This window comes from Meleagris gallopavo, chromosome 1 (genome assembly GCF_000146605.3).
Source record: "Meleagris gallopavo isolate NT-WF06-2002-E0010 breed Aviagen turkey brand Nicholas breeding stock chromosome 1, Turkey_5.1, whole genome shotgun sequence".
NCBI classification, from domain to species: domain Eukaryota; kingdom Metazoa; phylum Chordata; class Aves; order Galliformes; family Phasianidae; genus Meleagris; species Meleagris gallopavo.
In genome coordinates this window covers 185,858,767-185,886,032 of record NC_015011.2, presented here as the reverse complement: position 1 = coordinate 185,886,032, position 27,266 = coordinate 185,858,767, and the positions used below count along the sequence as shown (strand labels likewise).

Genomic DNA, 27,266 nt, shown 5'->3' with positions numbered 1-27,266 from the left:
GAAGGGCACAGGAAGCAAGGATGAGATGGAAGGACAGAGACAGACAAGACCTAAGGGTATATTCACATCATACTAGCTGGGTTGCCGTAAACAACAGTGTGAGTATTCTAGCTCAGCAATCCATCTCATTGTTACACCTACCTGCTTAGCAGGCTGCTAGGTGTGCTCTGTAGGTGTAACCTGAATTGTGTTGGCCTTGCAAAGCGAAACAAAAACCTTCAGGATGGTGTAGAAGGTGAGGGAAGAGCAAAGAAATGCATTTAAACCTGATGAGAACTAAATAGCTGGCTGAGAGATGGATTTTATGGCTGGTCAACATTTATTATGGAGAACGGGTGAGAGTTTGTGTAGCTCAAGACAAAAGTTTTTTTTCTGATTTTTTTAATGTATTGGTTACAAAGAAATCACAGTAAGAAACTCACATGTTCCAACCAATGGAACATTTTAATTAAACAGAGGCTTGCTTCGGCATGATGCTGTGCAAGCTTCATTTTCAATCATCAAAGCTTCTTCTGTTCCAGTGCTACAGCAAATGTCTTTGCAGTTTCTTGAGGCTGGGAGAAGTGTCAGCACAGTTCTAAGGCAGAGCATGTGACTCCTGAGACTTGAGTCCTGCATGAGATCAAAGTCGTGTTGAAAGCCCTATACTCATGGGAAATCCTTTTCATAATTAACATTTACATAACAACTCGTTTACTGGCCAAACACATGTTTACATTCTTCCACTCTGTTTCTTTAAGAGACAGTGCTGGCCAGAGGTTTTTCAGAGCACTGGAAATAGATCTGTGTTTTCAGCTAATCTCCACTTACCCATGAGATATTTACTAAATCTCTAAGGGGACAAATGCTCCTGCATATCCTTTTGTCTGCCAAGGAACCTGTATGCATTCTGCTTGTGTCGAGAGTATGTACTGGGGAGAGGTGATAGAGAACCTGTGGAGTGACAAGCCATCCTACCTCCTCTCACCAATGGGAGCAGAGAAGAACCTTTGAAGAAAGGTGCCTTGCAAATATTTGTCACCTAAGGAGGTCACAGCTCAGTGGGCGGAGTTGCAAACTGCATCAATAGCTCTGCCTTCAGGAAAGGCAGGATTTCTGCTTCCCATCTCACATCTTCAGGGCCTTTCCTGTCTTTGTGCCTCCCACTTTGGTGTTTCTTGTCTACAAAATGGCCTATAGCAACCTTGACCCACTGAGTCTCAGATACATCTTGAAGACAGTGTCATGTCTATAAACACCAAAGTCTTAAAGCATGGAAGCTAATACATGAGTATGATGTGGTCTAGTTTGTTTCTGACTGCAGGTTCTCCCCGGCCTGGTTCACAGCCATGATCACTCAGGACAGCTACAACCTCATGATGATTTGGGGAATTATTCTCTAGAAGTTCTCGTGCTTTACTGCAGTTTCTGAAGGCTTACTTATTAGAGGCAAAGCATTTGTGCAGAGAAAAGTCAGCCCTGTGAGATGATGAGCTGTCCTTTCGAGGAAATGACATGATCTGGATTAGAGAAGCACTGAAAGATATTTCCTTGTGATGCAATCTGGAGTTCTTCAGGTAACAGTTTCTTCTAAAACTCTGAAATGTCACATCTGGGAATGAGGCAATCTTCACCACTGTGTTCTTGAAAAAAAAAAGAAAAAGTAGTAAGCATTTTCAAAGGCAGAAAAGATCAGTAAACTCCTAAGCTGGCTGTCTGAGCACTGACCTCTGCTATAGAGGCTCACGTTCCTTCCAAACTGAGTTGAGCTGTGTATAGAGAAGTGAATGACGAGAGTATCTGCCACATGCACTAATTTCTTGCATAACCTTTATGACAGGAATTCAAATTGCAAGTTAAAGCTGTGAACCACAGGGAGGGTAACAGTGCTCCCTTCTAAAGGTGAATTTCTCTGTATTCAGACCCTAACGCTTCAGGGATAATCAATTTTACCTTTTTATACCAGGACTGCTTTGAAGCCTGGATTTTCTTACTGGACTTATTTATTTTCAAGGATGCTCTTATTGGACGCAGGAGAATCCTTCATAAATTTTTCATGACTCTTGGGTGTATCTCCATTTTTAGATGTCAGTTTGAGAATTACACAAGTTGCAAAAGCTTTGCATCCCTCGGAATTTTGCCCTTCAATTTGCACAAGAAAGCAGTTGTTTAGTAAGACACTGCAGTTCCATCATGCAAAGGCAGGGACTACATCTAGGCTAGACATTATAAGCACGAATAAGTGTTTACTCAGTTGATATTTGTTCCTGTTTAATAAATAGTTTATCCTGTGTTAATATTATACATCTAACCTCATGGAAACCCATCTGATGCAACTGGGTACACAGAAATTAAAAGCGGTGGTTTTTAAAGTCTAAACATTTGAAATTGTTCATTCGAGTTGAAATACTTCGTGATTGCATTCTGCAATAGTAGATGGGATTCCCACAGCAACAGAGCTATTCACAGCAGCTGATGTTAGTCTGTGTCAGTAAGAAGGCCAGGATTTGGCAAAAGTTGCTTACTGATCTCAATATATAAGTCATTTTCCTCCAGATTTTCATATTATGAAAATAACCACTTTCTCTTGATCTTGCTTCTTTCAGTAGCCCACAGCTTTGAAACTGTGCTCCTCTGTTCTGTTAAAATATGTGGACTAATCTTTGGTAAACCAACATATTTGATTTAGTCAACTATGTTCTAATAACATTTGGGGTTAGCATAGTTAGTTCATCTGCCAAGTATTACATTTTTCCTTTCCCCATGAAATCAGGACAAACTGTACGTCTCCTGCTGCATCCGAAGCCGATTTGGCTAACTTTCAGCTATGCTAATTAAAGAATACAGCAGTCCTATTTTTAACTAATTTCAAAATACTACAGATACATTGCTGGCAACTGTACTTGTTTTAATGCAAAACTGGTAAACTGTGCAAAAAGTTTTGTGGTTTGTTTTCTGTCGATTCACTTTCATATCACTACACACACTCACACTTGGATTCTTACCATAATGCTAAGAGATGCCAAACAGTCACATCCAGTTTCAGAATAAGGTTTAAGAATATAGATTTGCATAAATTGCTGTAAACAATGCAGTGCAACAGAGGAGAAGGTAAATGAATAGCAACACCAAAGCTTAAAACCCTTTTCTGGACAAAACGCAGTACAAGAAAGATGTGTTATGATTTTTTTTTTCCTGATATTTCCACTTTATTTAATCATTTTTAAGTAATACTTACTAAATAAAGTTTATTAGCATTGAGCACTACAACCATCAGGATTTGAAATATTCAGACCTTAAAATATGAGTGGCACAATGCTCCAAGTTTGAAATGGTTTTCTTAATTGGAAAATAATAGAATCAAGATCCGGCAGGCACTAACATTGCAGTACCAACTCCTTACTTCTCACCTACACAGTTTATTTTTACACTGCATTGGTATTGCTGGCCATACTCTTAGCTTACAGGGACAAAACCTATTCTGTTTGAAGTCAGCAGGCATTTTGCCATAGATTCAATAGGAACAGAATCTGCATCTGAAAACTTAACTGAGTGCGATGAAATAAGGATCTGCAAAGTCTTTGATTTGTGGTTTTACCTGCCTACATTGCTCTGTTTTCTTTACAGCTGTTCTTAGTTAAATGTTCTTTCAGGCATCTGATCTTTCAGGTCAACAAAATGTTGCATAAAACCACTTATTTTTTCCCATTTCCTCCAACTGGGTTATGTAATGTGAATCAGTTCGATGCATCTGATAATCATTTTTGCTCTTTATCTTTCGCTGTTCTTTTGGATTGCAAGGGCTGAAAACCACAGGTGCACGAAGTGCTCATCAGCATTGCTTTTGTAGCTCTTCCCAGGTCTCAGCTGCTGTTGCAATGCCTGAAGTCTTTAACAGTGAACAGGCTCTTGGAGAATGTTAAGAATGAACACCGACACATGCAGGGTTAGTGTTCAACTTGTGTGTATCCCAGGGCAATCTCAGAGACTATAATCCTTTCCTTTGGATCATTTATTCCTTCTTTATTCCTACAGTAGCAAGCACTGCCAATATGTCTGGCTTTCCAATGAAAAGGGACACTGTATGAAAAGACAAGGGAGGACTGAATTGATTACCAGAAAAACACAGAAAAAGTGGTACAAAGAAAAACTGGGTAGATGGATTCATCTATAATGAGTTACAGATCCTCTGCCACTCTTTGCTCCTGCTTTCAGGTAAAAATAAACAACAAAGATTCCCAAGATTTTGTGATCCACGGGAACTGACTTTGCTGGCCTGCAGCCCATTGCCAGTGCAGACGTTCATATCACACAATTTCCAACACAGTAGGCATCTTCTGATCTGTAGTCACATAAGTTTGTTGCCATATTCTCTCCTGGCCTTAAACTGATATTGATTTACCAGTTGATTACCAAGGGAATTTCAGCCTTACTGGAGCCCCTCTCCCATTTCTGTGCCGTAGAGCTGGCAACTCACTTGTTTCCAGAACACCACCTTCTCTATTTTCTGGTATCTCAAACCCTTCTGCAAGCTGTGAGAATATGCACAACATGAAGCAGAGCCACGAGTATGTGTTCCCTTGATTTTCTTTCTCCATTGTAGCATCCTCCTGAGGCCTATGAGTTGGCAGACAGGTGTGTGCCTTCACAGGATTGTGAAGGAAGTGCTGCGTTTCCACCAGGCTGATGGCATCCTGGCCTACAACAAGTAAAGTGTGTCCAGCAGGACTAGAAAAGTGACTGTCCCCATATACGTAGACTGGTGAGACTGCAGCTTGAGTGTTGTGTTCAGATTTGGGCCCCTCACTACGAAGAGGACATGGAGTTTCTCAAGTATGTGTAGAGAAGGGCAGTGAAGCTGGTGAAGGAACCAGAAAACAAGAGCCACAAGGAGTGGCTTAGGGAACTTGGGCTGTTCAGTCTGGAGAAGAGGAGGCTGAGGGGACACCTCGTTGCTCTACAACTTCCTGAAGGGAGGTTGCACTGAAGGTCTTTCCTCTCAGATGACAAGGGATAGGATATGAGGAATGACCTCAAGTTATACCAGGATAGGTTCAAACTGGACTTCAGGAAGAATTTCTTCATGGAGAGGGTGGTCAGGCATTGTAAGGGGCTGCCCAGGGCAGTGGTGGAGTCTCCATTCCTGGAGGTATTTAAGAGACAAGAGGACACAGCACTAAGGGATACGGTGATGATTTCTCAGTAGGTCTGATGGATGGTTGGTCTTGGTGAGCTTGAAGGTCTTTCCCAACCTAAATGGTTCTATGATTCTATGTTTCTGTTATTCATTCACATCTGCCCTGCATCTGTCCCTGGCTTCAGTGAAGGAAACAAGCAGAACATATAATCCGATTACTTCTAGACAGGGGTCATGCCTGAAGCACGTTATCAAGACAGACCTGCACTGCTGCTGCTCAGAAAGCATTGCTTTTTGGGACTTGAGAAATAAAACTAGGAAACATAATATGACACAGAAGGAAAGAACAGTCACTCCTGTATTAATTCTAATTCTTTGTTTCTCAGATCATGAAAAAGAAAGCAGTTTAAATACCAAGATATTTCTTTTTTGCATTTCCTTCACTTCTCTGAATGAAAAGCACTTTCATTTATGTAGAATATGTGCTGGAATGACTTAGGACAAATCCTCTATTGATTTTATGATTCAGAATAGCTTATACACCATCAGGACATCGGGAGGCATTTAGTTAATGTCCTCCTCAGTACAGCAGTTTGATTTAATCAGCATGATGCCTATCCACATGTAAATGCAGTCACTGACCTCTGAAGCACAGAGCCAAACACTGATAGCCTCACTCACTACAGTGAGCAAGATTCCGATCTCACATCAAGACCAGGCAGTGGAACCTACCTATACAAGGCTTGAAATCAACTCATTGGCATAAATGGCTTTATTCATCTGAGGCAGAGAACCATGATTTACTTTTGCTGCACAGGCTTGGACCTGAGAATACTTTCACACGTAGGTTTTCCTTTGGGTGAGAAGCCCCATTCAAGTCAGCATTGGCAGGACTGGACCCAGCTATTTACTCTGTATAGTTGGCATTGCCAGCATCAACATTTTTGTTTCAACTCCACATCAAAATTCATGTGGGTGTAAAGCTTTCCCAGACATAAAGCACGAGCACATGAGTCTCAACATTAATGAGGGAATCTATTAAGCTCTGCTGCACGTATATGTGTGCAAGACTGTGAGCTTAAGTACTAATTATAGCTTGGCAGCAGGTTGAAGTGGCTGTTCAATTCATACCCTGTATTTTCGTCTGCTTATAACTTTTCTTAAAAACGTTCCTTTGGGGCTGAAGTGTGTTATGCTTGCTGTTGGCTCAGAGGTGCCTGAAGAAAATGATAGGAGCTGCTTCCGAGTTACATGAGCCTGAAAGGAATGCAGTTCCTCCTGCACTCACCCTGCTGGCTTCATACTTGTGAACTGGCAGGGGAGTGAAATGAATGACAGTGCCCTCTCTGAAGCTCCCAGAGAAGGATTCTTATCAAATGCTATCTCCTGCCAAGTCTCATGAACACTGCCAGTCTGGAATGATGATGAGAAGAGCACTTGGCAGTAAGGCTCTAGCTTTCAACATGAAATTACAGGGAAGGGATGTCACTAGCTGGGGCCAGGCCACTTGTTTTTCTTGTATGAAAGACAGCCTCCGTAAATTTTTTGGAAGTATATCGGTGCACTTATTACCATGTGCAAAGCTTGTGTTCCCCTTGGAGCATCTGAGTGAGTTACTATAAGACTGCCCTGCCAAGAAAGAACGTGTAAAAAAAAGTCTTCAGAAATCAGCAGCAGGGGTGCATTAGGAATGCTTGCTGATGGGCAATGGGCTGCAGATACAGGGGACAGCATACCTCTCACTTTACAGAGGTGTCAGTGTTTAACAAGTCCACTGGAAAGTGTGAACAAAATGTAGGGCAGCTTGTTTCCTTTCTATCTCACACTCCAAAAGGCATTTGTTACATGCATTTGTCTTGCAGGTAGCAATCCCGGTTTTGCAGACATTTGCTTCTAGCATTAATGACAAAATTGCTTTTGCAGTGTGTTAAGTCTCAAGTCAGGGCAAGGAGACAAAGGTGCTATAACACACAATGGAATTCACAACTATCATACTTGTTTTCCAGCCCTCTACTTAGATTATATGTCATGGGAGCTGCTACCTAAATTACCTACTCCTGAATGAACAGTAAAATTATTTCTGATCACTCCTCTGCTGTGATACAGCACTGACTGACTTTTCTCCCTTTCCACCTGCTTTTCTCATGTCATAATTACGTTAGCTTCTGGGCAGCTGCTTTATTCCTCAACAAAATTAGCTTCCTTTGGGGGAATTGAATAGCAGGGTCATTGACTACTGGTTAACTGGAGCTGCATGAGGAGGTGGCACAAGCCACAGGGCTCAGAATAGCACTCATGAGGAAGGATGCTGGATATGGTTTTTACGTGGAGAAGTACAAATGGAGAAATGTGAGCGCAATGAAAGAAATGTTAAAGCTGGCACCATTTGCAGAAAGAGTAAAGTAAAGGGAAATAAAAAAACTTTTGCCTGATGCATAGAGTCATAGAATCATAGAATCATTAAGGTTGGAAATAAACACTAAGATCATCTGGTCCACTCATCCACCCATCACTGCCACACCACTGCGCCATGATGTCCCTAATCTTCAACCATGTACTTGAGGAAGCTGGTCTTGTCTTCAGTGACAAGAGCTCTGAACCAGATGTGAGGACAGTGAGGGGCTAGAAGAAAAGCAGGTGCTGTGGGAGGAACACAAAGTAATGGGTAATCTCAGCAGGAACATTTTGGATAGGCTCAAGAACAATGTTTAGGTAGAAGAAAGTGATGTATCTGAAGCAGGAATGAACTGAGCATGGAATAACAGCCATTACGACTGAAAGGAAGGATCTCAGTACTTACAATCCGAGAGACTGGAAACAATTTCATATGAACTGAATATAAGAGAAGCAAAAATAAAAGCTGTGGGGCCATCACATCATGTGTGGGCAGAAGAAATGTTAAGGGTGTAAACAAGTACATTTGGAGTAGTAGAAAGGGGTATCAATTTTGCAATACTCTAGTGGTCATGCTTCTCCCAAATGTAATCTGGCCACTTGGCATACCCCTGCTGGCTCCATGATCATGTTGGCAGCATGAATGAGTAATGAGAACCACATACCTGGGCTACTCTATTTCATTACACCACTAACAAGTGTCACTTTGACCACAATCTTTCTATATCACAGCTTCTTAAAAACATGTTTATCTTTCTCTCTGAGGTGTTACAAATGCAAGTTAACTACTGTCCATTAAATTCTTTCATGTGTTGCTATGGTGACACAAATTATATTGAATTTTCGTTATAGTCAGGCTGCAGTATTACTCTGAATGTCTTTCACAGAAAAAACAATATTAAATAAATCTTTGCCAAACTCTTTGAGAATGGTTTTGAAATTATTATGCTGCAGTTAAATGAGCAGTACTCTACTAGGTCAGGCAAAACCAGGATATTCAAAAGGGCATCAGTAACCTTAGGCTGTATTAATAAACCACCTCTGTTAGAGAAGGCAATGCACCATCAGTGAGAGGTCTGCTTCTAGATGTGCAGCTGCTCTGGAGTTGCCCAGAGGTAAACCAGAGATGAACTTGACAGGCATACATCACGGCTAGCTACATTTGGGAAGCCAAAGAGTTGGTGTTTTGTGTTTCCTATTCTTTCTTATATATTCTGACTCAAACAGATGCTAAATTCCTGGACTGACATTCCCCTTTCCTTAAAAACTGGGGAAGATACTATAATCCTTAGAAGCAAATAAATCTATAGTGATCCTTGAAATGGGCCATAAGAAATGTCTGGATCCTGATGTGTTGTCAAACCATTTACAAAACACTGAAACAGCATTTCCTGTCACATTCAGGTAGACTCACTGCCTCTGGATTTCCTCTGCACTGCCTCCTCACGTCGTCACTGTCACTCTTAACCATTCCCCTCAGCCTTTCCACCCCTTCTACTGAAATAGCTCCATTTCAGTATTTTCTGACTCCAAAATTTTTATTCATCAGCCCTCTACACTTTCCAGATTACAGTTGCTGGTTTCTTTTGTTGCTGTTTCTACGTATGCCTTGTTAGCCTTAGCAATGAGCCTGCTACACCCTAAAAGCATGTGCACAACTCCGTGCCTTTCCAGTTTTGTACCTCAGAAGGGTTGATTTCTAAGCGATCTGAAATTCAGCCAAAACACCTCCTTTAAACCTGAAGCTATGCCCTGTAAACAATGACTCCAAACCACAGCTTTCCTAATAGTTTGCTGAACATTTGTGAGAGCATGAAGCGTGGAGGAAGGCATGGATGCCAGCAGCACTGTGAGCATTAAAGCACACAGTTGGACTGCAGACATTATGGAGTAGAAGGCATAACACAGAGTAGAAACTGCACTGTTGCAAGAAAGCAATATACATAATAAATTACAGAGGTCACGCTGAGGCAAGATTTTCAGAATTGCAGAGTACACGTAGAGAGAATCAGCCCTGTCAGCTTGCCTGTCCTTTCAGCATAGCTGGATGCCAGTGACCGCCGACACTTTCAGGAGCTTGAGAATGCAAGATGCAGCATTTTTGCAGGAGCTGGATCCATACTCTGGAACAACTCTTCACAAGAGAAAAGAATGTTGTTTAGGTTTGCCACTTGGCTAAATATAGGACTCATATCTTTGGATTAGTTTCTTTCTTTCTCAAGCACGCCCAGACACACAAACAAAAACAAATGAGATATAAACTAATCAAACTTGTTTTCTTCAAGTTGGAAAGGAAAATAGATTAATATTTTGATTTCAATTTCCACATCTTTGGGAGGTGCTCAGATATTATCTAACACAGCGCTTCAAAGTCCCCACTGTGAAGGTACCAAATGTCTCCCAAGTAATTCAAAAGCAACAAACAAATACAAAAATAAGTCCTCCCATCACTTCTCTCTTGTTTCTACTTAAGAACAAAAATAATGTGTAAAATTCTTAACTGAGTGGGGTTAAACTCTAAGATTTCTGTGTTTACAAATGGCAATCAAAAAGTTTAACTTATTTTTGGTTTTGAACCTTTAAGACCAAGGTCTTAAAGGTCTTTTGTCCCCTTAGGAATTAGACATTTTGTCCAAATCTGGTCTCAGTAACTTGTACAATCAAAAGCTTCCCCTCTTTGGATAGTTTCACTTGGAGAAAGCAATGGGCATAATCAGAGAGGAACTGATGGAGCTTAACTTACCCAGGCCAATTCCATGGACCTTTTCCAAATAGCAAGCAAGAGTTCTTGAAGAAGAGTGTTGAAATCCTGGTCCTAAAAGAAGTTGGAATAAAAAAATACCAGCAGCATCAAAATAAATTCAGCTTGGAAAGCAAATTGTATCCTGGGCTCCATCAGAAGATGCTGAGTGGCCAGCAGGGACAGGGAGGTGATTGTCCCTCTCTACTCTGCTCTTGTGAGGCCCCATCTGGAGTACTGTGTCCAGGTCTGGAGCCCTCAGTACAAGAAAGACAGCTTTTAGAGAGGGTCCAGAGGAGAGCCACGAAAATGATCAGGGGACTGGAGCACCTCCCCTACAAAGACAGGCTGTGGGAGCTGGGTTTGTTCAGCCTGGAGAAAAGACGGCTGTGGGGTGACCTTACTGCAGCCTTTCAGTACCTAAAGGGAGCCTACAAACAGGAGGGGAATCAACTCTCTGAAAGGGTAGATAACTGCAGGACAAGAGGAAATGGTTTTAAGTTGAGGGAGGGAAGATTTAGGTTGGATGTCAGGGGGAAGTTCTGTACTATGAGAGTGGTGAGGTGCTGGAACAGGCTGCCTGGAGAGGTTGTGGATGCCCCGTTCTTGGAGGTGTTCAAGACCAGATTGGATGGAGCCCTGGGTAGCCTGGTCTGGTATTAAATGTGGAGGTTGGTGGCCCTGCATGTGGCAGGGGGGTTGGAGCTTCATGATCCTTGAGGTCCCTTCCAACCCTAGCCATTCTGTGATTCTGTGAATTTAAATCTCCAGTTTACAATATAATTTGGAAACAGTACAAAAAGGTGGTGTATTCATAGTGATGCTGCTTTATCAATAGTCCACAGCAATCTTAGTGTTTTTATGATGCGAAGCTTTATGCTAAAGCTGTCCTATCTCAGAGTCCACTGGCGTGGGTATTTGGAACTCGAGGAGCAGGTCAGGAGGAGCCAACAAATACAAATGTGATCAAAGATCCTGGCATTATGAAGGAAGCAAGTTCTACATGTGCAAGCACGCCTTCCACAGACACAGCAATTACATTATTTGGGTCCAGCTTTCACCAGTTACCCTTCATCTGACACCGATTTTCAGCAAGCATTATGAAGAGATAATCCTACTTAGATATCCTGTCAGGCAGACCAAGCCGACCGTCGTTTGTATACCGCTTCTGTTTAAATTGCCTAATAAATCCTTCAGTGGCTTCACGGATCAGGGACGTTTCCAAGAAGAATCATCAAGAGGCACTTCTGGGAGAGGAAGGATATTTGCCTGATGGAATGCTGTGGTTTTGCTGCGTTATTCGCTGCTGTACGAACTGGGAAGAGAGGAGTGCCCTGTTGGAAGAAGTAAGGAGTTCTGCTGGGTGGCTGTGACTGCACCAGGACCGTACTCTGGCGGCTGTTCCTCACTGCCTGTCATTCTCCTCAGGGTCACCCAGCTGCCAGGTCCTGGGAGGCACCTGAGGGAACGCTTGGCTAACTTTTATGGAACATGAAGCAACTTTGCACAAAATCCCATAAGTCAAGGGCAGAGCCGCCGGTAAATCCGAGAGCCGAGAAGCATTAGCTGAGGGGTAAAACGGAGGGAGGCTGATCGGGAAAGACTTGAAAAACACATTGTTGTTTATTGACTCATATATTTATGATGTAAATTTGAGAGCTTTCAAATATGACCGAAGAGGACGAATGCAGCAACCACTCAGTTCCCAGCCTTCAGGAAGAGCTCTCCTTCATGTCTCCATTGTCCAAGGTACCACACAAAGAATTTCCACGGCACTTTCCAAGCCGAGGAACACAAAAATTTCCTCACAACTCCCGAAGTTTTATTTTACAGCCCATTGCAAGCGTCACCCTGCTGACCCCAGAGCGGGTACCAACATCGATCCAACCTCTGTCTCCCCACAGATACGACACAGAGCTGCGGGCTGTCCCCAGTCTCTTCCAGGGGCGCGGACCCTCCCGACTGAAGACAGGCAGCCCCCAACGGCCCCTCAGCGGCTCCCGCCCGCCACACCCGCGCTAAGGGCAGCCAGGCACCACGTGACCCCGCCCCTTCTCGCGCCCGAGGAGCTTCGCACCGGGGCTCGTCCGCTGTAGGGAAGGGCCGGAGGGGGAGGGGGAAGGGGAGGGGGAGGGGGGGGGGACGGACGCGGGGGCGTGTCACGTGGGCGTGGCGCCTGGGATCACGTGACGCGGGGCGGCCGGAAAGCTCCGAGGAGGAGCCGCGCTGCCGCCATTTTCCTGCGGCGCCCAGCGTGTGTCCCCTGTCCCCGGCCGAGCGGAAGGCGCGAGGGGGAGGGGACGGCGGTTGGGGGAGGGGGTGGGGAGGGAGGGAGGGGGTCCCGTGCGTCCGGGGTAGGACCAGGTCCCGTCCCGTGAGGGCGGAGCGGGGCCGCCTGCGGCGCGTCGGGGCGAGGAATCCGTTCAGCTCCATCCCCCGGCGCAGTCCTCCCGTCCCGGCCCCCGAGAAAGGAGCGGCGCCGCGCTCCCTTCCAGCACCGCCATGTCCGGCCAGAGCCTCACCGACCGCATCACGGCGGCTCAGCACAGCGTGACCGGCTCGGCGGTCTCCAAAACCGTCTGCAAGGCCACGACGCACGAGGTCATGGGGCCCAAGAAGAAACACCTGGACTGTGAGTACTCGAGGGGTGACGGCGGCGGGCTCTGCCTGCGCTCCGCTCCGAGTCGAGCCGGGCTGCGGGGCCGCCTCTTTCCCTCCGGCCTCGCAGGGACGTGGAGCGGCGGAGCTCCGTGCGCTTCGGCATAGGACGGTGTGGTTGGGGGGTGGGGGTGGGTGGGAGCGGGGACGTGGCGATGGAGAGCTTGGGAGAGGCTGCTCGCCGTGCGTGTGCCCCGCAGGAGAGGCCTTCCCATCGGTTTTTTCTTTATGCACAGGGCGCTGTGCAGTGTGAGCTTCTGAAGGACGGCGCTTGCCCCGTTCCTCTTCCTCAGAGGACCGAGGGGATTGAGCAGAGGAATGGGATGTTATTTCCTCGCTTATTTGTCTCGTTGGTCTCTTGCTAGAGCAGCATTCTCACATTCTGTAGAGTTGGAGCCTGTCTTCAAGTTGGTCACTTCTCTTATTTCTCTCCCAGGTAGTCTACTAGGGAGAGAAAAACCCAATACTTTCCCATCGTTTTGCACCATAGAATCTTCTGTGTGAAATGAATGCTCGAGGGATTTATCTCTCTTATCCTTTTTGGTCTCTCTCCCTAGCAGGGGGAGATGGGCCTAAGAGGGTTTCTTTAGACCTTCAGCACCTGAGCTTAACATCCCATGCAGCTTCTATTAAAATTAGATCCGAAGTGGGAAGTCTTAAAAGGTTTTCTCTTAATTCTGTTCCACCCAGTTGATTACAGTGAGCTCAGGAGTTCGTATTAGTGCACATTCCATTAAGCTGTGAGGTCATAGGGCTAAAGATGCACTTCAGTTGGGTACTTGAGTGTATCACATCCATTTATTCTAGACCTGTCCTCCTTCATCTATAAAGAAGGATACTAGAGAGAAACCTGTGGATGTGCCTTCTGTATAAGAGCTTCGTCCTTTCCTTCCACCCACGTATGTGAGAAGGCTGAGTCTTTGTGAATCTTGAATTTGTGCTTTAACTCCTCACTATGTCTAAATGACAAGACCAGATGATAGTAATAGTATACTGTAGTTACTACTTTTTTCCATGAAAATGCATCTGACTTGAAGCATAAAGAAACTCTTGGTTTATGAGTACCTGAGAGAGATGCAGACCATTTTATAGAGTAGCCGTGGAACAGCTGCCTCCGTTTCTTGTTGCTATTCCCTCATCCATTTCATCTTTTGCCTCAAGACTGTGTAGTAAATGACTATATGTGATTGGGTTCTTCTGTTGTTTGTTTGTGGTATTTTGTTTTGGGTCAGCTGGGCAGATCTGTGGGCTATAGTTAACTCCAGTCTCAGGTAGTGAAAGCACCTTGTCGTATGGCTGACGTATGAAGCCACAATGGTACTGGACTTCTCACAACAGAAGGGGAGGCTTTATGGTAAAACCTTTAAGTTTAGCTTGGAGTAGTAGAAAAACATAGTTCTAAGACCATCCAACTGACCCATCAACTGCTGCTCTTCAGAGTTGTGTGTGTTTATTCAAAGGTTGTGTTCTGAGAATGTTTGCAGGGGGATGTCCTAATCAAGACCTGTAGAATACTGTTCTGGAAGGGTGCTTGTTATACTTTAGAACGCATCAGAAAGCTGTCTGGTGGTTGCTGGATGAGAGGACTGCTTCCTTATTTCCTGTCTGCTCTGGATTGAGAAAGTCCCAGTTCCTGCCTCTTTCTTGGATGGTTCTTTTTTTCAGAGCGATGTGAACTTATTTTCCGTTAGCTTTACTACTATCACTACTTTTCCAAACAGTAAAAATAGATCCTGAGAAGATCAAGTTTTGTATGCTGCCTCTAATAAGTTTCTTGGGAATCTCTGGTCCTGCCATCAGGAAATGACACAGTTCCATATTTTGGAAGTCTTCTTTGTTCATACTGTTTATGGTTGCATGTTTAAAAATAAATGCTTTTCTTTTTTTTTTTCAGATGCTGTTATTCAAGCCCCACCTCTGTGTTATTTGCACATACTTTTTTTTTTTAATAGCTTAATTCTTTTTAACTGCTAAATAAATCCAAAATGCTGACTTCTCACTGTGAACAACAGTATCCCAGTCTCCCATGGGCAGCATCCCTCTTGAATATTTAAAAATATTTTACATTTTTAAAGCTTGATTTGCTAAAGCCCGTCTCCAGACTTTACACAAGTTAATGAGTTACGTTTTCTAAGACTCTCTTGGAGTTAAGCCTTACTTTTGTAGTGTTTTCTGTGGTTGTTGCATATTCTTCTTGATGTGGTATATGTGTTACTTATGCAGACTTCTAATTCTGTGATTGTCCTATTTCTGAAACTTTCTTGTTTAAGCTTGAGCTGTCGTGAGCACATTTAAGCAGCCCAGCCTTGCACCAACCCGTATAACTGGGGAAAATGTAAAATAAATGCCTGTACGTCATTCCAAATCTAATTTATCTTGTTCTTGATTGCCTATGGAGTTCCAGAACTGAAGAGCTTCCCTTACTGTATTTCTGTGTTCCCTTAGTGACTGCTGTCTTAATAGCTGGAGTGTAAAAAGTCATTCCTGGACTGTATTGATCGCTTCCAGTAACAGTAGTTGCTTTTTTTTTTTTTGGTTAGAGGGAGAAAGAGATTTTGAATTGACAAGTGGACTTGGCCTATGATAAGTAACATCAATCATCTTGTGATCCAATGCTCGCACTCTGGATATGCTGCTGTTTTGGAGGTCCTATCTTATAACTGGGATAAGAATTCTGTTTTGTCATCTAGGTGCTGCATTTGTAGCCACGGATTACTTGTTCCATAGTAATCAGATTCAGTAGTCTTGAAACCTCCCAAAGTATAGTTCATTAACTTTATTTTATGGAAAGCCTAGTTTAACTAGGACTTTGTCCTAGTTTTCACATCACTGTGATATCTCACAACTAGTTTGTTTCATTTGTATGCCAGATTTCATACAGCCCTTCCTTTCATGGCTAGTTATTGTCTGCTGTATTCAGTGCTGTACAGAGATAAGAACAAAATTGAGTGTAAATGGTGCTGGAAACCCTGTTGCCGAATTTTGCTTTAATTTTTGTGGATCTAAGGTTGGAGTAGGGGGAGCTGTATGTGTATATATTTGTGGTGGGCAGTTAGTTTCAAGAAAGGCACTGGAATGGGCTGCCCAAGGAGTTGGTGGGTTCACTGAGCCTGGAGGTGTTCAAGAGACATTTGAATGTGCTGAGGGATGTGGTTTAGTGAGAACTATTGGTGATGGGTGGATGGTCGGACTGGGTGATCTTGTAGGTCTTTTCCAACCTTTGTTGTTCTGTGAAAGCCACAAGATAATGCATTTAATAGCAACTAGGTGCTTTCACCTAGTCTCAGTGGCATAAAGAAATGTTTGTGTACCTGTGCAAGTTTGTGAGTGTATTAAAAAACAAAACAAAATGAAACAGCTTTGATGTGAAATATGGCTAGGGCGGGTTTTTGAGTGTGTGTGGTGTAGTAGCCTTGTCTGCTTGTAGATAATAGCACTCTTTAAAGGAGAATGTGGATGGATGGCTTGGAAGGAAGTTGTGATACTGTAATTATCCTTTCTTAACAGGAAATCTCTCAATAGTTATGCCAGAGTGTAACTTCCTTTACTTCTTATTGTGAAGAAAATCAGTATTTTTGAGGAAGACAGTAAACTGACACTGCTCTCTGTTATGTAGATGTTACTGAGAAACTACGTAAGTGAAAGTAGGTTGAATTAAACTTGTTGGGAACTTATTTCCCAAGTCCCTCACTCAGCTGTTTTGGCTTTGCTTGCAGACTGCTGCTAGAACAGCAACAGAGTCCAGCTAAAGTCTTGCTTTATGCTTCTGCTCTCAGCTGACAGTCAGCAGAGGGGATCTTGTGGCACTGAAGAAAAAGGATCACTGCTTTTCTCTGTATCTCGCTGGAAATCTGTAGTAAAGCTGGGAAAATCAGTGCTTTGAGTGATCACCTGCCTTTGAATACTGAAACTGGGTTGTTTCAGTGGTGCAATGTGTTAACTCCTGGATTCTTAAAACACTGTTATGTTCTGCAGTAGGAATAGATTATCCATATTCTTTTTACGGCACTTTAAAACTTTACCAGAACTACTTTTTTTTTTTTTTGTTAGGACTTCCTGATGTTTTTCATGGCTTTGCTTCTCTTTATATCTGACTGAAATTTCTGGAGGCGGTCCATGGCTATTCTTGCTTGGAACTGTTATGTGTAACCATAATTACTCCAAATGCAGATAATTACATCATTACAGCTTTCTTTTGAAGTATTTCTTTCTCTCTGAGTCCTTCCATGACTCCTTCAGGATTTGTTCCTTAGTGAGCTTTCCCTAACTTCTTACTAGAATTCCTTTACACTATGTGTTTATGCCTTTTAGTAGAGCACAAGAACTATCACACTCCTCTGGAGTGCCAGAGGGCTGATTTTTCTACCACAGCTGCTCATTTGCAGAAAGAATAGCCATTTAGTTCTGCAGCTGTTGTTTTATTTTACTTAGCCTGAAGCAGTATTCTACTTCAGATGAAGTAAGAGGCAGGAGCTGTGGAGGAGAGGCTGGAGAACACCTGCAATCAGCTTACTGTGAATCTTCCTCCTGCCATTGTTTTGCATTGGCTGAGGTTACTTGGGTGTCACGTAACTTTGGGCTGTTGCTCTAACTATAATTTTTAATGGTGCAGACATCTCTCACATCTTCCAAATGAGATACTCAAAAAAGACAGTCTTCTTCATTTCAGACTGTGACCTAATGATCTATTTCAGTCTTGTTTGTATTCTTAAGATCAGTTTTCAGTCCCTACATGTGGAAGTTTTAAGCTGTTCTTAGTGGCAAGAAATTCACAAAGTAACATTACTTTGCATAGTGATATGAAAAGGATGAGTTAAAAAAAAAAAAATATGGAATACAAGCTTCCTTTTTATTGGTTTCCTTTTTTTTTCTGTACGTTGCATTATGTAAAGCATATGATCACTGAACTAGTAAGTAAATGCTGTGAAAGTTAACTTATGAGATGTTAGAGATCTTGCTCTCCCTGAAAAATACCACACCTTTTCCAAAACAGAGACATGTTTTGCATGGGAAAGCTCATTATTTTTTAACAGCCTCCTGAAGTTTCTCAATATCTTTAAGGTATTTTCATTCTTTAATTTGGAAACATCAGTTACTTTTCCAAAAATAGCCCAGTTGCTGCAGATAAGATGTGTGCACTCTTACTTTTGTAAATCTTGTTGATCCTAAATCACTGTAGAAGAAATCAGGTGAGTGTTGTGAATGGTGTGGTTGTAGTCTTGAAGTCCTGTTGTAAGACAATCGTTAAGCATTCACTAACAGTTCGTAATTCATGTATAAAGCAATAGTCTCAAGTGCATGTTCTTTCTTCTGTGTCAGCAAACTCCTGCTTCAGTAGTGAGAACTTTTCACAAGTTCTTTGACAGAACCTCATCTTGTCAAGAAACCTGTTTATGTCCATCAGTATGGGAGTTTAACTTTCCTGCAGGTTGAAGTACTAACCTTAAAAGTAGCTGTAATGTGGAGCTGAACATTATCTTGCAAAGGTTCCGGTAGGAGAGATTTTGTTGCTGATTGTCTGCACTGGATTAGAAGTTAAACAAGAACTGACCAACCAAAAAGCCACTGCTAAATGGAAATGGAAGAAACTGATGTTGATATCAAGTTGTTCTGTTATTTTTCTTGCTATGTGAAATATGTATTGTGAAATGTGATTCTGATCAAGCAGGGTATGGGCTTTTCTTAACTGTTGTACCCTTCTTAGCTCAAAGGAGGTAGAAATAGCGTGTGTTGTATCTCAGCAATCACCCTTAGCTTCACATTACAGCTTTATCAGTTAGATGGCAGTTTGTAAACCACCAAAGAATGTCTGTATATTCACTGTGAACTTTGGGTATTCTCAAGGCTGTTAGTAGCAAATCCAAGTTCTGAATATTTTGTGACAAATCGGGTATTGAGATTTGAGAAATCAAGGAACTAAGCTGTATTTAACTGTCTGTGAAAATAACTTCATTAAGTTAAGCGTTTCATAATGACTTAACAAATGGGCCGGATTTTCAGATTGTGACTAAACATCCCTATGCTATTTTTCTAAAGGAGCTTTATTAAAGTAATACTTATTTGGATCATTTGAATATTAAAAATGAGCAAATTAGGTTGTTGTTTTTTTTTCTGTTTTTCTTTGGAACGGATGTAGTAAAATGACAAGATCTACTCCAGAAGTTGATGTGGAATATCAGTTCTTAGCATGAGTCGCATGTAAATGTACTGCAGAGAAGTGGTACAAAGGTCTTGTGGTTTTATTTTAATTCATTGATGACGTACATGTAATGTCTGGGCATGTATTGATGTACATATAAAATAATAGACAAATATGGCTCTTAGGCTCATTCTGAGCTCTGTAATGTAATTTCTTTGAGATCTGTCAATTTCCTTAGGAGAAGCTCTCCACATCAAGCCCTTTTTTCTCCTTCCGCTCATTCTCTTGATAAGGCACTTTTGAAATCTTCGTGTATTACCTCTGAAGCAAGCAGTCCTTCAGTTACTCTCTGTGTGCTGGGTAGCAGTGCCATTCTGGAAGCTGCAGTTCTTCTGCTTATGTAGGAAGTGATACATTTGTGTTGGTTCCAACTCTGCTCTGCTATTTCACATATTTACTCTAAATATGGTACTTGCAGTAGCATGTAGCTTGGCCACTGCAGTTCCCAACTGTATACTGTGACATCAACAAAGCATCTCTACAGTTTGTAACCTATGTCACTCTTAATACTTAAGGATTTGTTCTTCAAATAGTTAATATTTGTTCAGTTGTTAATGATTGTTTCCTTGCCAAATGTTTTTATATATTTTTTCAAATTAGTGGCTTTTAAAACTGTTTAATCCAGTTTGAAGAATGATACATATTTCATTAGCACGGAATTTTTGGGTGTCTGTGACTTGATTATTCTAGTAGTTTCTGCCAAATCAGAAGATTAAGTAGCTATCAAACAGGAGAAATAGCTGTCTTTGTGTTCTCTGACATTAAGGGCTGCCTGTGACTTGCTTAGCTCTTGGCAATGTTTGAATTCTTCTGGGATGGATAATGAGGAACTGTAATGTGATATGACAGTTTCTGTACCTGTCTCATGCTTTTCAGGTGTGTGCTTTCTGTGTTGGGTTTACTTTTGTTATATAGAGTGCTTCTCCTCCCTCTTTATACTTAGGTTCAGAAATCCCTTCAGCATTTCACTTAAATTTGTTTCCAGTTGTGCTTGGTTTATTTGGCTGATAAATAGGTCGATGTTTAATTGGAAATTGGGTCACACATGAGTTTGAATTTGATTCTGTCCCCTTCCCCTCCTCCCTAGCCTGCATTGCTGTGATAATTGCAGCCATCACTGCAGCCTATTTCAAACTTTGAATTTTTCTGATCCACGTCTGTGTATTCCTGACCTGACCTCATTTTTGATGTAAAATGGTAAAACTTGCTTCAGCTATTCTCAGTATGGTGGCTTAAACACTGTGAAAGTGGTGTCCGTTGATTGATTGTGCATTTTTACCAAGAAGCCATTGGCATTAATAATTTAGCAGACAGTGTTATGATAAGCTTAAAATCTTGTCTTTAAAACTGATAAATTAGGAATATATGCTTATGGTACACAGCAACTATATACAGCTGTTGTTTTCAAGTGTAGCTTTGCATAAAGCAATTCTTGTTTGATTTGGCCTTTCTAAATATCCTTTTGTGCTCTTTTTCTCTCAGCAAGTTTTACTGTTCAGAAATAAAAGGATACCTGAGGATTCCAGTGTAACTTGGAATCAGTTGTGAGGGTGATGGTCCGTTTTGCTTTGCTCTCATTGATACAGATAAGTTCTGATTAGCAGGTTTTAGTCAAATTTCAGTACCTGTATTTGTTGTCTTTCAGTACAATTGACTGCCACCAGTCTGTGTTAAACTCAGTTGGAGTTATTCTCCTCTGAGTGCGTTTCAGTCATATTGAAACAACACTGTAGAATGAAATCTAAGGCATCAAAAGTTTAGGAGGTGGACTTTAATCATAGGGATGAGCGAGAAGTCAGTGGATGCCAAATATGAACACTTTTGCATGACTGGGCTGTAGTTATTTCTAACAAGGTGATGAAGTGCGTAGCGAGCTGCTGCCTTTTGAATAGCTGTCTGATGGAAAAGCTCAAGATACACAAGTGCCAGCTGTAAACTGTTTGAAACGCAGGGACTGACACACTGTGCTATGCTTTGGGGAAAAAATGATGCTCTGAGGGCAGACTTCTTTTTTAAATCCTTCGTAGTTAATGGGGAATGAGATTGAAACTTCTTTTTGGATCTGTTGAGCTGGAATGCTTTGCCACAGACAGTAGCATCGTTAAACCTATCAAATGTAATCAAAGCTAATGCTGTTTCCTAGCAGATTCCTTTGCATTAAAAATACGGAATATGTGAAGTTTATTTCCGTGCTTAATTTGGCATGTAAGCAGATGGAAATCCAGGGAAGCTTTTGTGTTAGTTCTCAGATGCCAGGGGACAGCACGGTTAATTGAATGTGTGATGTTGGGAATTGCATTGTTATGAGTTTGAAGCATTGTTTTTAAAAACTTTTTGCCTACACGGAGTTATTTTACACGGAGACTTTATTCAGATTTAATTCTTTGTGAGAAAAACAGAATACTTTTGTGAAGATGCTTTTGTCCATAAAAAAAAAAATGTTAATGAGGAGCCTTTGTGGATAGGAATGTGTTCATCCTCTTGGTATGTAGCAGGGTGCACACAAGACATTCTAACACCTAGTTGTACTGTAGCTGCATGTTCTTTTTAGCTCTCTGAGGTTCCAGCCAGTGAATGACTTGACTTTGAAGCATTGGAATAACTAGCTAGATCTTGCAGTTAGAGCTTTTCTTTAGAAAACAATTTGTTTTAAAGATAGAATCAGGCTGGAGCAATCTTTCCTTTTACTGATGACTGCTTTTACTTTGGCTCTGGTTTATTTTAGAGGCTGTTCATGGCAAGGACATGTCTTTGTGCGTGGTAAATACAGAAATTTCCATCTGGAAGCAGTGGGATATGGGAGAGTTCTTACATCTTACAACTTCTACCACCGGTCTAGTTTCAAACAAAGGATTTCAAGCTCCATGTGTGCTCTAAAACTTTGTGAAACTTGATAACTGCATCACTGCTAATGAAGTGCTCATCAGAAAGGTCTCTAAATCTGGGGGTCAGCAGAAGAGCTACTTTGGATTTATGAAGCCCAAACACAACATTACTGTTACAGAGTGGGTACCCATTTGTAAAGTCCATGGCTTTAGCTGTTGACAATCAGTAGAGCTTAATTTACAGCACTAGAAAAACACCACTTCCACACTCCATGCTCAGTGAAGTCTATTTCTGTTCCACCTTGACCTGTCTCACATTATATTTTGTGATTTTTATTCTGAATAGCTTTGGCATGGACTGTAAAGAATAATTCTGATGTGTTAGCAGTTGTATCCTTGTAGAAGGGTGCTATTTAAACATGCATTGAAGCTGCACTACGATGAGCCAAGATGAGTTTTGTTCGCTCAGGGAGCTCCAAATACCTCGTGGGAAATATTATTCTCAATTGAAGAAGGAAGTTAAAGCTAAATCACGCAGACATTTCCAACACTTCTATGAGAAGTATGGAAGATTTTGGCTGTTGCTTTACTTGACTGCCTCTCTTCTTACACGAGCTGAGTACACAAGTTTCAGCTGAAACAGTTTTATGAATGTGTTTTTTGACTGGGGGAAGATATAATTTTTAAAATTTTCCTGTTGAGCTCCTGTACTCCATTTATCTGATCTATCAACAGTTCATATCAGAAGGCAATCTGTATTGTCCAGAAATGAAAGCATGAATGGACCTGTCAATGAGAAATCTCATTTAATGAGTTCATCTTGATATGCAAAACATAAAAGAAATACTGTGGAGTGGGTGGAGCTTGTGTTAAAGTGGCAGCAAAAAATACTCCAGTTTGAAGTATCTTGAATTTTAGTTCTTATTAGAATTTAGCACAAGTCACCAAATAGGAGCAGATTGTTTTGGTGTCTTTGTCCTATTCCTGTTGAAGATTAGTTCCTTTAGGAGTAGATATTCAGATGGAACCTCTTGTTTACCAGCTTGGATCCTTCCTCTTTGCATCCTTCAGGTATTCATGGACGCTGTAAGACCTCCCTGAGCTTTCTTTTCTCCAGGTTAGGCACTCCCAGTCTGTCTTCATTGGAGTGGTTCTCCAGGTCCTTGGTGATCTTGGGGGCCCTCCATTAAACTCTGTCCAGTATGCATGTGGTGGGGAGCCCAGAACTCCAGGTGCAGCCTCATGATTGCTGAGTAAAGCAGAACCATCACCTCTTCTGACCCTGCTGGAGATACTTTGCTTAATGCAGCCAAGAATACCATTAGCTGCCTTCACAGCGTGGCCACACAGCTCCGTTGGCTCATGTTCAGCTTGGTGTCTACCAGGAATCAAAGGTTTTTCTTGCAGGCTGGCTTTCCAGCTGGGTTCTCTTAGCATGTGCTGGTGCCTGAGGCTGTTCCTACCCAGGTAGGGAACTCTATGCTTCTTAATGAGCTTCATGAGATTTTTGCCATCCCACCTCTCCATTGTGTCCAAGTCCGTTGTCTATTGTGGCCCTCTGTTGGGCCAACCACTCCCACCAGTTGTGTTGTCAGCAAATTCTAGCTTGGTGCTTGTGGAGCTTGGTGTGTAATTTTCAGTGATAACAGATATTTGATTATTAGCAGTTGTCCTTGTTGAAATAAAATCATTTTTCAGGAATCCTTGTTTGCCTTTAAGAAAAAGACTAATATGCAATGATCAGCAAATAATCAAAATTGCTTTCCTCCTTAGTCTTTCCTTCTCAGCCATTAACTGAGATTTGGTAATTAAAAACTCTGCAGCAAGCTTAGAGCAAGTGTTTCTTGTCAGTGAGGGAGAAGTCTTATGGTAAAATACTGAGGGTTACTAGCTTGAAGTTGATAAGCTTCTTTTACGGAAATTTCAGGAAAAAAATATGGATTCCTTGAGAGAACTCCCTTATGAAATACATGCTTTGCTGTGTTATTCTTTATTAGCGATTTGATTGTCTTGACTTTCTCTTTTCTCCACTTTTTCCCCTCTTTACACTTACATTAGACTGCTTTTTATATGATTTCTTACAAGTGCTTAACTCAGAACTACAGTTGCCATGAAGAGCCCTTAAGCTCTGTTTAGTCAGCTAAAGCAGCCAGCAGCCATCTGCTTAACCACTCTGTAGGTATGTGAGAAGTCATCACGCTGGTCATAGAGCCATGAACAGGTATGGAACACAGCAGTATTTTTCACATATAGTATGTTGCTGTTTTCTTCTTAACAGCTAAATGTCAGTATTTCTGCAGTGACTTCTGAGTAGATCTTCATAAGCCTATGATCACATAAAGCTCCTTGAAGATACAAACAACTGCTTTTGAAGCACTCAAGCTTGATATTTTTTTTTTTGTAGTGTGCACAGAACACCTCAGTATCTGCAGGGTAAATTCATTTGGCTTTTGTTTTCAGTAATATGGGTTAAAAGCATGATTGATATTCTGCAGGGACTAAAGGACCTGTAATATGGTGTTGGCAGCGTTTGAATCTCTTGATGATGCATCTTATTTGGTGCAACAAACTGATATGAACTCTTGACAAATGCAGATGTTTCCACAAAGCCATGTCTGAAGGATTTTTTTTTCTCTTAGTAATTAACTGGGCAACCGTTTATTGTAGGAGAAGCTGTGGAGGGTGGCAACTGCCAAGACAGACATCCTACCGTGCATTTAAATATTTTTACAATTACAATGTATGGCTTTAATTACATTGCTTTTATTTTGCTCTGTAATTACTGGTTTGCTGAGGACATCAGTGTACTCCTGCTTTGTGTTCTGCAGGCGATACACAGCCGGGGAGGTTGCATACTGGAGGATGTGTTCTGGCATGAGTGCTTTTGAGAAACAGGGAAAGCTGGAGAAGGTCTTTGAAATTCGAGAAGGTCATAGTCTGACCAAAATGCTTTGCTCTGTGGGGGTGGATATATGTATGCATCTTTATCTGCAGCTTCAGCACCCATGGAGGTAGGCAAATTCAAGGGTAGGCCTCCTTTCACTCAAGTGTGTGTTTCCTTACGGCTCTCAAAGGTATTTAGGTGAAGTGTATTCTTGTTCAGAATTAAGTCCTGCAGAGAAGGAAATCCCACTTCCAAAGTCTGTCTTTAAAAACGGGAGGAGACAGACGTATCTTATGCAGCTTTGCAAAAGCCTCAGGTTGGATGGCTTTATTTCTCATCTTGGATTTTGTCTATTAAACTAACTAAAAGATGCAAGTCCTCTTTACAAAAAAGAAAAAAGTGATCGATGTGTAATTCCTGCTTAAATAATGATTTGGGAGAATTTTGTGGCTTAAAAACTTGTTCAGGAAGACTTGTAAGATGCACTTGCATGTGTACACCATTTGCTTGGGATAGCTTCCTGCTTTCAGTGGGAGGTTAGTGTTGAAGCTGTACAGTTTTCAGAGTAATTGGGAAGAAAATAGCAGCACTCCACCTTGTGCAACTAATCTTGTTTGCATCCAACCACTATGTGTAACCATCCATGCTATTCATGATATACTGTATGCTTAAATACTTACTTCAATATCAAATATGATGGCTGTAGATCACAATCAAAGCTTGCCCATCCCAAAGATCTCTTCAGACAGCAGGCCTAATGTATTCTCAGCCAGCACTGCTCAGACAGAGCACTGACTCTGTACCTGAAGAAGTGGATGCGTCCTCAAGTGTTCAAAGCTCTGTGCTCTGGAAATACTTAATGTTGAACAAATAACTGTTTGTGATTTTGATTCATTGAAATGATCACATGTTCAGTGAAAAAGGAGTATTTTCTTCTTCCTTGCTTTTAAAAATACCATTGGGTTAAATGCTCAGTGCAGATGTTCTGCTTATGCAGCCGTTGTCATGTGAGTTGGCAAATGCAGGCAGTTTTCATCTTGTAATCAAGAATCACCTTTAGAGAATGTTCTGTAGGCTCATTATTAGCATTTTTCTAAAGATAAGATCAAGGCTCTGCGTTTGGAAATGCTTCCAATAGGGATAATATACCAGTGTTTGGTATGGGAAACAAACAGTTGTTTTGGACTAATTTGGGGATAACATACTTTTTTAAAAGTACAAGATTAATGTGGAGCAGAAGTGTTTTAGCAGGTCTTGGATATTTCTCTGCCCGTGGGTTCTCAGGAAGTAGTTGAGCTGTATTTTTTAAAGCAAGAACTTGAGGCTTTATCCTTATAGAGAGTAATGCAGTACTGGTGGGACTTTCAGTGTCTGCAGTGGTAATGAATGCTGCAACAGGAAAAAAACTTGGTTATCAGAGATACTGGTACTGAAGTGTTATTTGGGGGGAAGGGGCGAAGGGAGGAACCTTACCTAAGAAGCAAATCTTAGACGTTCATTTATTTCTTATGAACTTCATAATTCACACACTAAAATGATACACTAAGAAATCTCCAATTAGAAAAAAAAAAAAAAAAAGACAAAAACCCCCTAGTAGGAAATGTAGCTTACTCTGTCAAACCTAGTTTTTTTTTTTTTTGTCTTCAGAAAAGTGTGGAATGCAAATGGTTTTTCATCTAAGGAAACCTTTGCTAATATGCTGCATTCACTCCAGAGATCAATATCCAAAACTGTGTTGGGGGATACTTCAGTATGCTAGTTGAAATCAGATTGGCAGGAGCTGGTAAACATCTTCTGAAATTAAATTTTTGATTCTGGCTCAAGTAATCTCTTAAATCTTTGGCAGCTCTCCCTGTGACAATGTGAATACTTAAGGACAGCAGACAAAAATGAATTGTAAGGAGAGGAAAGGACCTGGAAAATTAATCGTCAGAAAGCTGACTATCTCGTAGATACTTTTATATTGACTTTCACTTAGATTGCTGGTTCTCTCTCATGACAAAAATTGATCTTGATGGGGGCAGGTTAAAAGAATTTCTTGGCATTTCTTCTGCATGATTGTCTCAGAAACAAAATAGTCAGAGAACTGCTTTGAAATACAGGGTTTGTCATCAAATTGGAAGATAGCTAGAGTGGAGAATATGTCCTTACTGGGTTTTTACTGATAATTTTTTGTTAATAACTGCTATGTTGGAACATAGCATGTGATTAGAAGACAAAGTTAAATTGACAAACTGGGGCAGTTCTCCATGGAAGAGCAGCATTCTAAATGGGTAAAGAAGATGCTAAAGCTGAGTATGAAATAAGGAATATCTGGCAGTGCAGGAGCACTACAAGAATTTTTGGCTTATTTTATTTTCAGTGTAAAACACTGGTGTTAGGCTGCAGTAAATATGGGGTATCCTTCTGTATTGATATTGAGGAATGAATATAGCATGGAACAGCATCTT

At 41.6% G+C, this 27,266-nt stretch overlaps 1 protein-coding gene and 1 long non-coding RNA gene across 4 annotated transcripts in view; one reads left to right on the top strand and one right to left on the bottom strand.

The window, feature by feature from the left end:
* Window positions 1-1,634: 1,634 nt before the first annotated feature.
* LOC116216210 lies at window positions 1,635-10,406 on the bottom strand. The gene is made up of 2 exons (XR_004158663.1): window positions 10,254-10,406; window positions 1,635-9,644 (listed from the first exon to the last, which is right to left on the bottom strand). It is a non-coding gene; the product is annotated as an uncharacterized LOC116216210 (long non-coding RNA).
* Window positions 10,407-12,616: 2,210 nt separating this feature from the next.
* Window positions 12,617-27,266, top strand: part of PICALM (phosphatidylinositol binding clathrin assembly protein) — a 63,560-nt gene continuing 48,910 nt past the window's right edge. For 2 of the 3 annotated variants that reach the window (XM_010706175.3, XM_010706176.3), the window contains exon 1: window positions 12,753-12,882. In XM_010706175.3, the coding sequence (XP_010704477.1) occupies window positions 12,753-12,882 (130 nt within the window). Of the gene's footprint in view, window positions 12,883-27,266 lie in introns of all 3 variants that reach the window. The other variant, XM_010706174.3, reaches the window with a different exon arrangement.